Raw genomic sequence first — 12,645 nt, 5'->3', positions numbered from 1 at the left:
AATAAAATTTGGAGCTGGGTTGAAGATTTTTCAGCATGTTATCTTGGACAGAGAACCAGTGAGAGATGGAAAACTAACTTCAAGGAAGTTTGGTGGGGGCTTTGTTGATCATGTTGTATGTTGGTGAGCGGGCAGAGACTATCAATAGCAACCTCAGACTTTTTGCAGATGATGAAGCTATCTATAATGAAGCATTGTGATAAAAATTGAAATCTTATCAAGAATTGGCTTGATATTCCTGCAAAGTTACCAAAAGACTGACAACTTGCATTAAATGTGCAGAAATGTAAAATTATGCATTTCTCAAAAGGCAGGAATGTAGTATATTGGCTACATTATCATCATTCACAGTTAAAGTCAGTCACTTCATGCAAATACCTGAGTGTAACATTTTGCAGGGATACAAAATGGAATGATCCATAAGTACAGCAGGTGGCAGACTTAAAGTTCATGGGCAGAATACTCAGAAAATGTAGTCAGTACACAAATGCCGTTGGTTACAAATCACTTGTGCATCCTGTTTTAGCATATTGCTGAACTGTGTACAACTAACAGGGACATGGAATGTGTACAAAGAAGGGCAGCATGCACAGTCACAATTTGTGTGATTCACAGGATACTGTCACTGAAATGCTAGAAAATCTTAACTGGCACACATTTGAAGATAGACGGAAAAGCATATTTGCAGAATTTCAAGAATTTAGAGAGATTCATCTGCCATTTAAATACCATGGCATAGGGATTCTGGAGAGAAGATTATAGTAATTACAGCATGCATAGTGGCATTTAAGTATCAGCCTTCCTGCATTCCATTTGTGGTTGGAACAAGAAGACACCATGATGCACGGTACTGTACTAAGTACCCTTTGTTGTGTACTCCATCAGTTCTACACTGAACATCCATATTATACATTTAAAATGGCGCACACAGAGGTTTAGCATACTAATTGAGATCTGCTTTAGTTAGGTTCTAGCTGTGATTGCCCTAGTGCATTTGCCAATTGTTACAGCCAACTAGTACTTGTGTAAACTGAGTGTGCCAAGTATGTAGCTTTATCTTTTCTTTCACACTAGTTTTCAGCAGGGGAACAATAACTTAAGTCGAAATAGGTCTGATGAAATGTCTTGTTTACAAGCAACTGAATGAACAGTTAATTATACTTTAATACAAAATTAAAGTACAATCTTGTTTTAAAACTGTGCACTCATACTTTCTTCGGTTTTGTTCGAAGGTCTGAAATACCTGCATTCTGCACGCATCTTGCACCGTGATATAAAACCGGGGAACCTACTTGTCAACAGCAATTGTGTCCTCAAGGTACGATTCTACTACTTTCCAATTTATGTTCAGTTCCACTTTTCTGGTGTCGCAGTTTATTGATGTGTCACCTTTTGACAGATCTGCGACTTCGGGTTGGCACGCGTAGAGGAGCCAGACCAGTCAAAGCACATGACTCAGGAGGTGGTGACACAGTACTACCGGGCGCCTGAAATACTGATGGGCGCGCGACACTACTCCGCTGCCGTAGACGTCTGGAGCGTCGGCTGCATCTTCGGGGAGCTTCTTGGGCGACGCATCCTCTTTCAAGCGCAGAGCCCAGTCCAACAGGTAAACCACTAGTGGTCTGCAATGTGCACTTCTCACTCGATGACACCAGGGAGTTGTGTCGAGCAGCCAACTCCAAATTGAATGGCTCTAGATTACATTCCCCCCAGGGGGCCCACAGTCCTTTTGTGGGTATGTGTGTGGTGCACACGGGGCCCCGAGCTACTGCAATCTCCTTTCCTTTCCTTTCCTTTCCTTTGAAGGCTGCATTACCATCCCTGTTCCTCTTCCTCCCTCTCCTTACTCCTTTGTCCCTGCCCCCTCTTTTCCCTCTTAGTGGACTTCATGTCGACTTGGCTATCCTCCTGGCTTTGTTTTGGCCTGTGCTATTGTTTAGTTTGCTGTTTCCATCTCCTGTTTGGCGTTTTTAGTCCCCTTGGGGTATGACCTCCATTTACAAAAATTTTCCATTCAGTGTGTGCCATTTGGGGATTAACTCCCTACCTAGCTTCCATGGTGCAGGTTCCTCTCCCCCTCCCCTCCCCTTTCCCTTTGCACCCTGGCTCCCCTCCTGCTAGGTCACCAGCACAGTAGCCAGTCTGTGTGGTAGGGCTGTTAAGTACCCACTTGGCTGAACTCCCTGAAACCACAAGGATCACACTGCTAGTACCTGAGCTGTTAATGCCTCATGTATGCCCAGGAGTCATTGCTCATCGTTTTGGGGCACTAGAACTCCCGGCAATGGCTGCCGTGCCAGATGGCCCTTGCTGTGGCTGGGTGGCGCCCACAGGACGAGCCCCTGATCAGAGTGGGTGGTACTAGGGCGGACGCCTTGCGCATGAAGCGACAAAAGCTTCACCGTCCTGGCCATTCTGTGGCTGCTCTAAGAGTGGTAGCAGACGTGACACTCCTTCTTCTGGTCCTTCGGCCTTCCCCTCCTTGACCACCCCCTGGGAGGAGGGACAAACTTGCCGGCTTAGGTTGAAACCTTTCCCTCGGTACCTGGTTTGTACCAGGACGGATGGCGGTAGTTTTGCTGCGACCGAGCCTTTGTTTTTCGTGGAGACGATTGAAGATAACTATGGCAAATTGAATTGATGAGTAAAATGTGGTCCGTTGCTTTGCTCATCAAGACACCTTCTGCTGCCCAATCTGACGCCCTGCGTTCTTGTGACCATCTCGGTGACGTCCCAGTCTCCGTCACGCCCCACCAATCTTTGAACTCAGTATAGGGCACTATTTCCCACCGAGATCTTCTTCTGCAAACTGACGAGGAGCTCCGTGCTAACCTCGAACGGCAAGGGGTTCGTTTTATCCGCCATGTGCAGCGAGGCCCTCCAAACAATCGCATCACTACGGGCACCTTTATCCTGGCCTTCGAGGGGGATGTCCTCCCTGAGAAGGTCAAGGTAATGGTGTATCGGTGTGATGCAAAACTTTGCATTCGACCACAGGTGAGATGTTTTAAATGCTTAAGGTTTGGACACACGGTCTTCCCACTGCACCACTGATCCCCTCTGTGGTGACTGTTGGCACCCCCTCCATGAGGGGCGTGCCTGTGCTGCCCTGCCAGTGTGTGTAAATTGTAATGGGCTGCATTCTCCACACTCACCTACATGCCCGGTGTTTGTGAAAGAAAGAAGGAATTAAGACTACAAAACCTTCGATCGGTTCACCTACACTGAGGCTCGTCAAAAATATGACCAGCTCCATCCTGTGTCTATGACCTCTACTTTTGCTTCAATTACGTCCATTCCCCTCCTCTTCCCAGCCCCACCCCCACCCCATTCGCCCCATGCCTTCAGCCTTCTCCTCCACCCCCCACTCCCCCTCAGTACCCATACCTTCGGGTGCTCCCTCTCCCCCTCCTTCGGCAGCTGCCGGTACTGGAGCTCCCTCCTAGGACTCCTCTTCCTGGCACCCCCCTGAAAGGCGATCTACTGCTCCACATCGGCAGCATGAACCGCGGCCGGTGAGCACCAGGATTGCCCTTTGTAATTCCGTGCCTGCCCTCGCTGAAGTCTGCCCTTCTCTTCCTTCCCAAGAGACAAAGCAGAAACGCAGGAACGAGGGCAAGGCCCCTCTGGTACCCGCTGAGGTGCGACCTTCCTCTCCTGCAGTCAATGAACCGACAGTCTGAACCCACCTATATGCATATTACCCCATCCTTATCAGTGACGGATAGCGACTCGGTGGCGTGACCGACTACGGTCCAATCACTTCCACTGTCGACTCCGGCTTGAGAATCTGCCAGTGGAATTGTAACGGATATTTGGGTCACCTTACAGCGTTGCAGCCCCTTCTTTCCTTATACTCTGCCACTTATATTGTGCTCCAGGACACCCATTTTGTCAGTTCTTACTCACTGACCCTTCGTGGGTTCCACTCTTTTTGTCGGAACCGAATTGGCCCCTTGCGGGCTTCTGGTGGTGTTTGCACCTTGGTCCACAAGGACATTGTTAGTAAATGGGTTCTCCTCCTTACCACTCTGGAAGCCGTTGCTGTCAGGGTCCATCTGGCCACTCCCTTCACAATCTGTAATCTTTACCTCCCACCTGACAGGCTGCCCACATCCCATGCCCTCACCACCCTTCTTCAACAACTCCCTTCTCCCTTCCTGTTATTAGGGGACTTTAATGCCCACAACCCTCTTTGGGGTAGTCATACGACTACTGCCCTGGGCAGGACAGTTGAAGCTGTTTTGGCAGAGCTTGACCTCTGTTTACTAAACACAGGCGCTCCCACACACTTTAGTGTGGCACACGGAACTTTCTCAACCATTGACCTCTCCATCTGCAGTCCCAGCCTTCTTCCCTCCATTGAGTGGGGTGTCCATGATGACTTATGTGACAGCGGCCATTACCCGATTGTTTTGACCTTCCTTCAGTGTCTCTCACTCCATCACCCCTCGCCCCCCCCCCCCCCCCCCCCCACCTCAGGTGGGCCCTATCTAATGCTGATTGGGGTGCCTTCTCCTCTGCTCCCATCCCCCCTGTATTGCCACACGTCAGTGTTGATGAATCTACTCAGATCTTGACCGGATCCATCCTTTCAGCAGCTGTTTCTGCAATCCCTTCTTCTTCAGATTCCGCCTGCCGGAAGATGGTCCCTTGGTGGACTCCGGAAATTGCTTCATAGAGTGGGTGTTAAAACAGGGTTTCAAATCCCTTTCAAATAATGGTCAACAGAAGTTCAATCACATTTGAATTCAGCTACCCATTTGATTATCTGTTGAAAGGAAAGTATCAGATTCCTAAAGAAAATCACCAATTTCGTATGGCTTTCTGTCGATGACAAATGTCGAAACTAATTATTTTGAGTGTGTAGTGTTCTAGTTTATTCATTGAATTAAACACACAGAGCAAGACTACTTTAAAAAACTGTACAAACAAAACAATTCCACAGATTAAGTTGACAACTGACTTGTATAATTGTACAACATGCACTACTACAACATAAGTAAAATTTCATTCATACCAATGGCATCTCTGTGTTTTGATAGTTTGTCTTTGTAAATAGAATTGTGTGCTGTGAGCGAAAAAGTACCAGCACACTACACAGCAGCTGTATTTACTCGGCTCTGTCCTGTGTCACAGCAATGATTACTTTGACGTCTTGTAGTTTCTCTAGCACTAATGCACCTTTTGCATGCATAGAATGTTGCAAAACAATGTTACGGTTTGTTGGGAATCCCCAACTTTTTTCAGAAATAGTACATACTTCTTTGAACACCAGTGCAGTTGTGGAAGTACAATAAACTTGCATTCAAGAGAATAGATGCTAAACATCTGACAAAAAAGAAAATGAAAAAGCTATTTGGATAATCAAGAATAAACCATTTTGGCTGGTACCATTTTGAATGATTATCTCAAGGCCTGTGAAGGCTAAAAGCTGTCGTGAAATGGAGGCTTTGTACTTAGATGTAGCTTTTTAACTACAGCAAACATTACAGTGATTTTAAAGACAATGAAACACAATTTTTGAGTCAGGTGTGCATTTTGAAATTCTATGAAAGTGTATTTACAAATTTTTAAGAAACAACTGATAAAAATGTAGACTTTGCCCCCAGTCTAGCACGTGAGAAACTGAATATGATTTTTACTTGTTCCTGCACCTTTTTTTCTGAAGTACATTGCATGTCGAACAGTATATCATGGGATTATGTATTACCCCAAAGAAAACGTAAATGACAGTAGTCATTTAACTGGAATTTCCTATGTGACATGAGAGAGTAGAAAAATTTGAAGTTGGTTTTTGTGAAATGCAGTATGAAATTGATCCCTAAGCAAGAACTTTCTTTGTTAATCACCTATTTCTGATTGTGTGCTCAGATTTTGTTACAGTGCAGATTAGATCAGATAATTAAAACATGATTATTTCTGTCTTTCAGCTGGAGTTAATAACGGAACTACTTGGCACACCGTCACTGGAAGACATGCGGTACGCTTGTGACGGGGCACGAACCCACATGCTGCGACGTGCACCAAAGCCGCCCTCCATGGCTGCCCTATACACCCTCTCCTCACAGGCCACGCATGAGGCAGTGCACCTGCTGTGCCAGATGCTGGTTTTTGACCCTGTAAGTAACCACACATTATGAAAAAGTCTATTAATGGAAATTAGAAAAGGGAAATTTCGTTGTAGCAATTATTATCTCTTTATGATTCTAAATTGCCACACATACTCTGCATTATAAACTATTTCTGTCAAAGTAATATCACAAACCAAGCTGAAATCCAACCAAAGTACGGTTCCGTTGACTTACCTAGTAGTAGTAAGATTTGGCGGAAAACTTTTTGCTGAACCATACATTATATAATTCTCAGCAGTTATGGTAATTGTTCCTTCAGCTGCTATCCAAGAAATGGTGGTTGAAAGAACTTGTCATTATATTATTATTGTTGTTGTTATAGTAAGAGCAGTAATAATTCACCATTAAAGTAGAATGTGTCTGCTTCGGAAACTAATTTTGAACAGGAAAGCAGATATTGAAAACAGTGAGGCCAAAGAAACATCCTCGGAACAAATTTCGTAGGTTAATCAGTTGTGACAAAACACAAACGTTAGGAAACTTGTATTAAAATTTACAGATACACTTAGAAAATGAAACCATGTGATTTGTCAAAATTATAAAACATAACAAACAAAACAATTCATTTTAATACAATTTTACAATATTTTGCTTATGTATATAGACTGAAGCAGCGAGTGAAAATTTGTACTGAGGCTGGGAATCGAACCTGGTTCGCCTACTTAATAGGTAACTGCGTTAGCCACTAAGCCACCTCGGCGTAGCAATTCACACAACAGCACTGAGTACCCGGCAAACATCCTTGCTTGATCCATATTCTCACTGCCACTCCAGTCTTCTTTAAATTCCCCATTACTTACAAGCAGAATTGCTGAGGCTCTCAATATTCTGGAATAGCACCTCAGCATCGAATGTAAATGAGGCATCTGGCCTGAAATGCTGGTGAAGGTACTGATACAAATGAAATGAAACAATTTCAGAGACTTCACTAGTCTGTGTGAGACCAGTAAAGTCTCTGAAATTGTGTCATTTCATATTTAGCTTACTTTTTAAATTACAGTCAATTAAATTGTGCTTACATCTGTTAACCTTTGCCCATAATACTCACTTCATGGTGTTTTGCAGTGAATGGATATAGATGTACCCATTATATGTTAACAGATTTTATGAGGTAAAATCGAGCAGATTTCTTAAGAAATTGTTTACACAACGAGCTCACAAGTGCAGTAACATTGAGAATCGAATGTCTGAAGGCAAGTTTTACCTTTTCTTAGACAAAGAGGCACGTTACATGTTGAACACACCCACAGTGCTCTAACAGGAACAGAATGTGCGCTGCGTACTGCCTACCTTTTAGATATGGTCTGATTTGGCATTAACTTCCAATCTAATTTATTTGTTCACGTGTGGTTTACGTTATTTGAGAGTTACGCTCTTCCATTTTTGACTTGCATCACTGCTGTGCACAGTAGCTTTGCCAAACAGTCCTTCATACAGTTTCCTTCAGACGTCTTTATTGTGAACTGCCCCATCTCAGTTTCTTTGTGGATGATAAATAGATTCATTAGACACACATCATTCAAGTAAAAAAAAAGAGAAGAAAAAAAGAACCTGTACCACTATTTCTTACTTTTGCAATCACAACGATAGTCTCCTTTTAGATGATCAAAATTCACAGCAAAATTCATACTCCCGTTACAGTTGGTCAGTTGAAGGGGGATGCCACCACAGTACTTGACCCATCTTTTTGCTTCCTTTTTACTCTTGTGGTGTCAGTTGGCTCATGCATAGTGTAGATCAGGTTCACAGCTAGTTTATCCGTCCACTTGTAAATTGATACCCCATGATTGCTGGCTATTGTGTGATAGATGCTCATTTTATCCTTTTATCTTCTTTTAAGTTTTGGGATGAATTTACTTGGAGTGCTCACAGCTCCAACTGCAAACAATTTCTGGGATTTTAGTAGGATCAAGAGATTATAAAAAGTGAATAATTTAATCCATGAAAACAATATGATTTTTACCATAAAGTTCTTCACATAAACTTGTAACTACTGATGCACCCAGTCCCATTTCAGACTTCCCTCTACTTATTTTTCCAGTATAAATTACGAACTTCAAGTTATGTGCAGATTCATCACACAACATCTACGTTTTATACCCTCTTTTCACAGGCTTGTCCCTCACATACTGATTCATCGAGCTACAAGTGATGATTACATTTCATTACGTTATCATTTGATTCTTTGCCATTTTCTTTGAAGCATGATAATATTATGTTATCACTGTTTACGAGTAGTTCGTATGTAGGGTCACTAGCAGAGTGTTCAAACAAACTTATATCACTATCTGAGCCTGATGGAAAGTCCTCAAAAAGAAGTTTTCAAATTTCATCATAACTAAGACACCTCCTAGCCATACTAGTTGAAAGTTGCATGTCAGTTGCATGGTAGTCAGCAGTGCTAACCTAGATTAAAGTAACATAAATATGAAATGAATAAACTTGTTTCACGTACCTGTCACTTAAGTTCGTTAGTGTGAACTAAAATTATGTATGGAAATTCTTACTTGAAAATAAAAGTAGTGTATATGTGGAAAATGTGACCTTCAAAATCTACACCAGCTAAACCAAGCAAAACTTCTGCAAACCAATAAACAGATTGTAACGCAGTGACAATAGGATAGCAAAGTGTATAGTGTCCAGTTCCTTGCCATCTAGGGAGAACACGCTCGACTAACTTGCCCAGTTCAGCCAAAAGATGTTGTCAAATAAGCGGTTGACATTGATAACCACCACTCTTGAAAGAGTTAAAAGAGAAAATCTTTACTATTATTCTGGATTTACAATGTGAGTAAATTTTTCCAGCACCTATTCTAGATTACAGTAAGTCACTAATTATTGTTCTCCACTCTTCTCTATTTGTCCATAAATCTTCAGGAATGTTGTTCTTCCCCATTGCTGATTGAACTCCCTGTATCCATGTAGCAGGTGGTCGTCCCCTTTTTCTTCTTCCAATTGGTACCCAGTCGATTATGCATTTTGGTAGCCTTTCCTGTTCCATTCATCTGATGTGTCCATACCATTTAAGTTGTTTGTGCTCGATGAAATCAATAATTGAATTTTTACATTTCATCTTGTCTCTGATTACTTCATTTCTTATTCTTTCTCGTCTTGATATTCTTGCTGAACGTCTCCAGAAATCCATTTCTGTGGCTAATAATTTTGATTTCAGTTGCCATTTTGTTGTCCACACTTCTGAACCATATGTAATAATGCTCCTAACTATTGTTTTAAAAATCCTTATTTTGTTATCAGTTGTTATGTGTTTGTCCCAGAGAATTCCATTCAATAAAGAGATTGTCGTCTTTCCAGAATTTGTTCTTGATCTAATTTCTTTGTCCTGTTTCCCATCATTTGTAATTTTCACACCTAAATATTTATATTCCTCAGTAGCTGTTATTGTTCCCATCCCTTCTTCTAATATTAAGTCTCCATTCACTCCACCAATTACCATGTACTTTGTTTTATTCATGTTTACATTTAGACCTGATTTTTTATATTCTTGAATCAATTTTCTGGTCATATACTCTATGTCCTCATAGTCTTGGGCTATAATCAGTTGGTCATCTGCAAATTGTAACGAGTATATTGTTCTATCATTTATTGGTATTCCCATAGCGTGACATTTTTTCTTCCAATTCTGTAAAGTTACTTCTGTATATATTTTATACAATGTAGGTGAGATGCTACATCCTTGACGTAATCCTTTTGTGACTTGGAATCCATGTGATAGATATTTATCAATTTTTATTTTTGAAATAGAATTTTTATATAAATTTTGAATTGCTTTAATTATTCTTGGATTTATTCCTATTGATATTAAAGCTTTCCATAAACTGGATAAAGGCACACTATCATAGGCTTTTTCTATATCTATGAATACTAAATGTATAGGTTGTGCCCGAACCATTTTTTTTTCAATAATTTGTTGTAGGCAAAAGATATGATCAATTGTTGATCTTCCAGCTCTAAAACCTGCTTGTTCTTCAGCCTCCTTTTCTTTGTATTCTTGTTCTAACAAATATTTAATAATTCTTCCATATAATCTACTAAAGGTATTGGTCACTGTTATTCCCCTATAATTTTTACACTCATCTTTCGCTCCTTTTTTATGTATCACTGAAATATATCCTACTTTCAAATCATTTGGGACATCTTCCCCATTTAAACATCTTTCGAAAAGGTTTCTTAACAATTCCATTAATTTCTTTGTTCCTAATTTTAATAATTCTGCAGGAATACCTCCAATGCCTGTAGCCCTTCCATTCTTTAAAGATTTTATTGCAGTTTTTACTGTCTCTATTTCCAAACGGATGTAATTCTCTGCTTGTAGATCTATCATTTCATTATATTCAGGGTTTCCCAAGTATTCTTCCCTGTTTTCTGTTAATAAACTTTTAAAATATTTTTCCCAAGAGTCATGAGTAATATATTTATTGTGTGTTGTTTCTTTGGAATTCCTTCTTAAATTTTTTATAGTTTTCCATGCTTCTGTGTTTCTTTTACCACCAATATAGGATTCAATTTTTTGACATGACTGTTCCCAAACTTTGTTTTTTGCTTCTGCAACCTTTTTCCGGATTTTCGCTTGTTGTGCATTAAGCTCTATTTTATCTTGAAGATTTCTGGTATTTAACCATTTTAAATATTTTTCTTTCTTTAATTTCACTTCCTTTTTAATTTCTTCATTCCAGTAGTATAATGGATGGTTCGTACGTGTTTCTTCTGTTTCTCCTAAAGCTTCCTTGGCGGCTTCATGTAGTTTATTTACAATATAATGATATTGATCTTCTGTATTATCAAACTCTGTTTCTACCAGGAGTAAAGCAAAAACAGAACAATGTAACTGATTTTGAAAATTTTTCACTGGCACTTGGTCTGAACAAGCAAAAAAGCTCGTAACAAAAGAATTATAGAAATATGGAAACAGAAGAAGGCCAACCAATGTTTCTACACACCTGACCTATATGGACACATTTGAGTAAAAATTATTATTATTTCTTTCTTTTCTCAGACGTTATGTCTGGTCAAAAATGGAAAGTGACGCGGACCTTGATCAAGCGTGACTTCCTTTTAACTGTACGGTATATGTTATATTGCATTTAGGAACTTTTGGGTAATTGAACATGTATCAATAATTACGGATTTCTGTAGTTGTATATATAAGTTTGGATGTAGCTGTATTGCATTGATGTACTGGTGGATATTGTGTGGTATGACTCCTGTAGTTGATAGTATAATTGGTATAATGTCAACTTTATCCTGATGCCACATGTCCTTGACTTCCTCATCCAGTTGGGTGTATTTTTCAATTTTTCTCCTGTTTTCTTCTGTATATTTGTTGTGCTGGGTATGGATATTTCGATTAGTTGTGTTAATTTCTTCTTTTTATTGGTGAGTATGATGTCAGGTTTGTTATGTGGTGTTGTTTTATCTGTTATAATGGTTCTGTTCCAGTATAATTTGTATTTCTCCGGTACATTTTGTGGCACATACTTGTATGTGGGAACGTGTTGTTTTATAAGTTTATGTTGTAAGGCAAGCTGTTGATGTATTATTTTTGCTACATTGTCATGTGTTCTGGTGTATTCTGTATTTGCTAGTATTGTATATCCACTTGTGATGTGATCTACTGTTTCTATTTGTTGTTTGCAAAGTCTGCATTTATCTGTTGTGGTATTGGGATCTTTAATAATATGCTTGCTGTAATATCTGGTGTTTACTTTTTGATCCTGTACTGCAATCATGAATCCTTCCGTCTCACTGTATATTTTGCCTTTTCTTAGCCATGTGTTGGTTGCGTCTTGTTCGATGTGTGGCTGTGTTAGATGATACGGGTGCTTGCCATGTAGTGTTTTCTTTTTCCAATTTACTTTCTTCGTATCTGTTGATGTTATGTGATCTAAAGGATTGTAGAGGTGGTTATGAAATTGTAGTGGTGTAGACGATGTGTTTATATGAGTGAGTGCTTTGTGTATTTTGCTAGTTTCTGCTCGTTCTAGAAGGAATTTTCATAAATTGTCTACCTGCCCATAATGTAGGTTTTTTATATCGATAAATCCCCTTCCTCCTTCCTTTCTGCTTAATGTGAATCTTTTTGTTGCTGAATGTATGTGATGTATTCTATATTTGTGGCATTGTGATCGTGTAAGTGTATGGAGTGCTTCTAGATCTGTGTTACTCCATTTCACTACTCGAAATGAGTAGGTCAATATTGGTATGGCATAAGTATTTATAGCTTTTGTCTTGTTTCTTGCTGTCAATTCTGTTTTCAGTATTTTTGTTAGTCTTTGTCCATATTTTTCTTTTAGTTCTTCTTTAATATTTGTATTATCTATTCCAGTTTTTGTCTGTATCCTAGATATTTATAGGCATCTGTTTTTTCCATCGCTTCTATGCAGTCGCTGTGGTTATCCAATATGTAATCTTCTTGTTTAGTGTGTTTTCCCTTGACAATGCTATTTTTCTTACATTTGTCTGTTCCAAAAGCCATATTTATATCATTGCT

The 12,645-nt window shown here is 40.1% G+C and overlaps 1 protein-coding gene across 3 annotated transcripts in view; it reads left to right on the top strand.

Moving 5' to 3' along the window:
- The window catches only part of LOC124545798 (serine/threonine-protein kinase NLK), a 443,318-nt gene that overhangs the window by 386,621 nt on the left and 44,052 nt on the right, over window positions 1–12,645 (top strand). For all 3 annotated transcript variants that reach the window (XR_006967642.1, XM_047124747.1, XM_047124758.1), the window contains exons 5-7: window positions 1,233–1,318; window positions 1,400–1,609; window positions 5,937–6,125. Coding sequence is in view for 2 of the 3 variants with exons in the window: in XM_047124747.1 (XP_046980703.1) it covers window positions 1,233–1,318; window positions 1,400–1,609; window positions 5,937–6,125 (485 nt within the window). In the remaining variant the exon portion in view is untranslated. The remainder of the gene's footprint in view (window positions 1–1,232; window positions 1,319–1,399; window positions 1,610–5,936; window positions 6,126–12,645) is intronic.

Source organism: Schistocerca americana, chromosome 1 (genome assembly GCF_021461395.2).
Source record: "Schistocerca americana isolate TAMUIC-IGC-003095 chromosome 1, iqSchAmer2.1, whole genome shotgun sequence".
Classification (NCBI taxonomy): Eukaryota; Metazoa; Arthropoda; class Insecta; order Orthoptera; family Acrididae; genus Schistocerca; species Schistocerca americana.
Note: the sequence above shows the minus strand (reverse complement) of the source record. Positions and strands in the feature narration are given on the sequence as shown.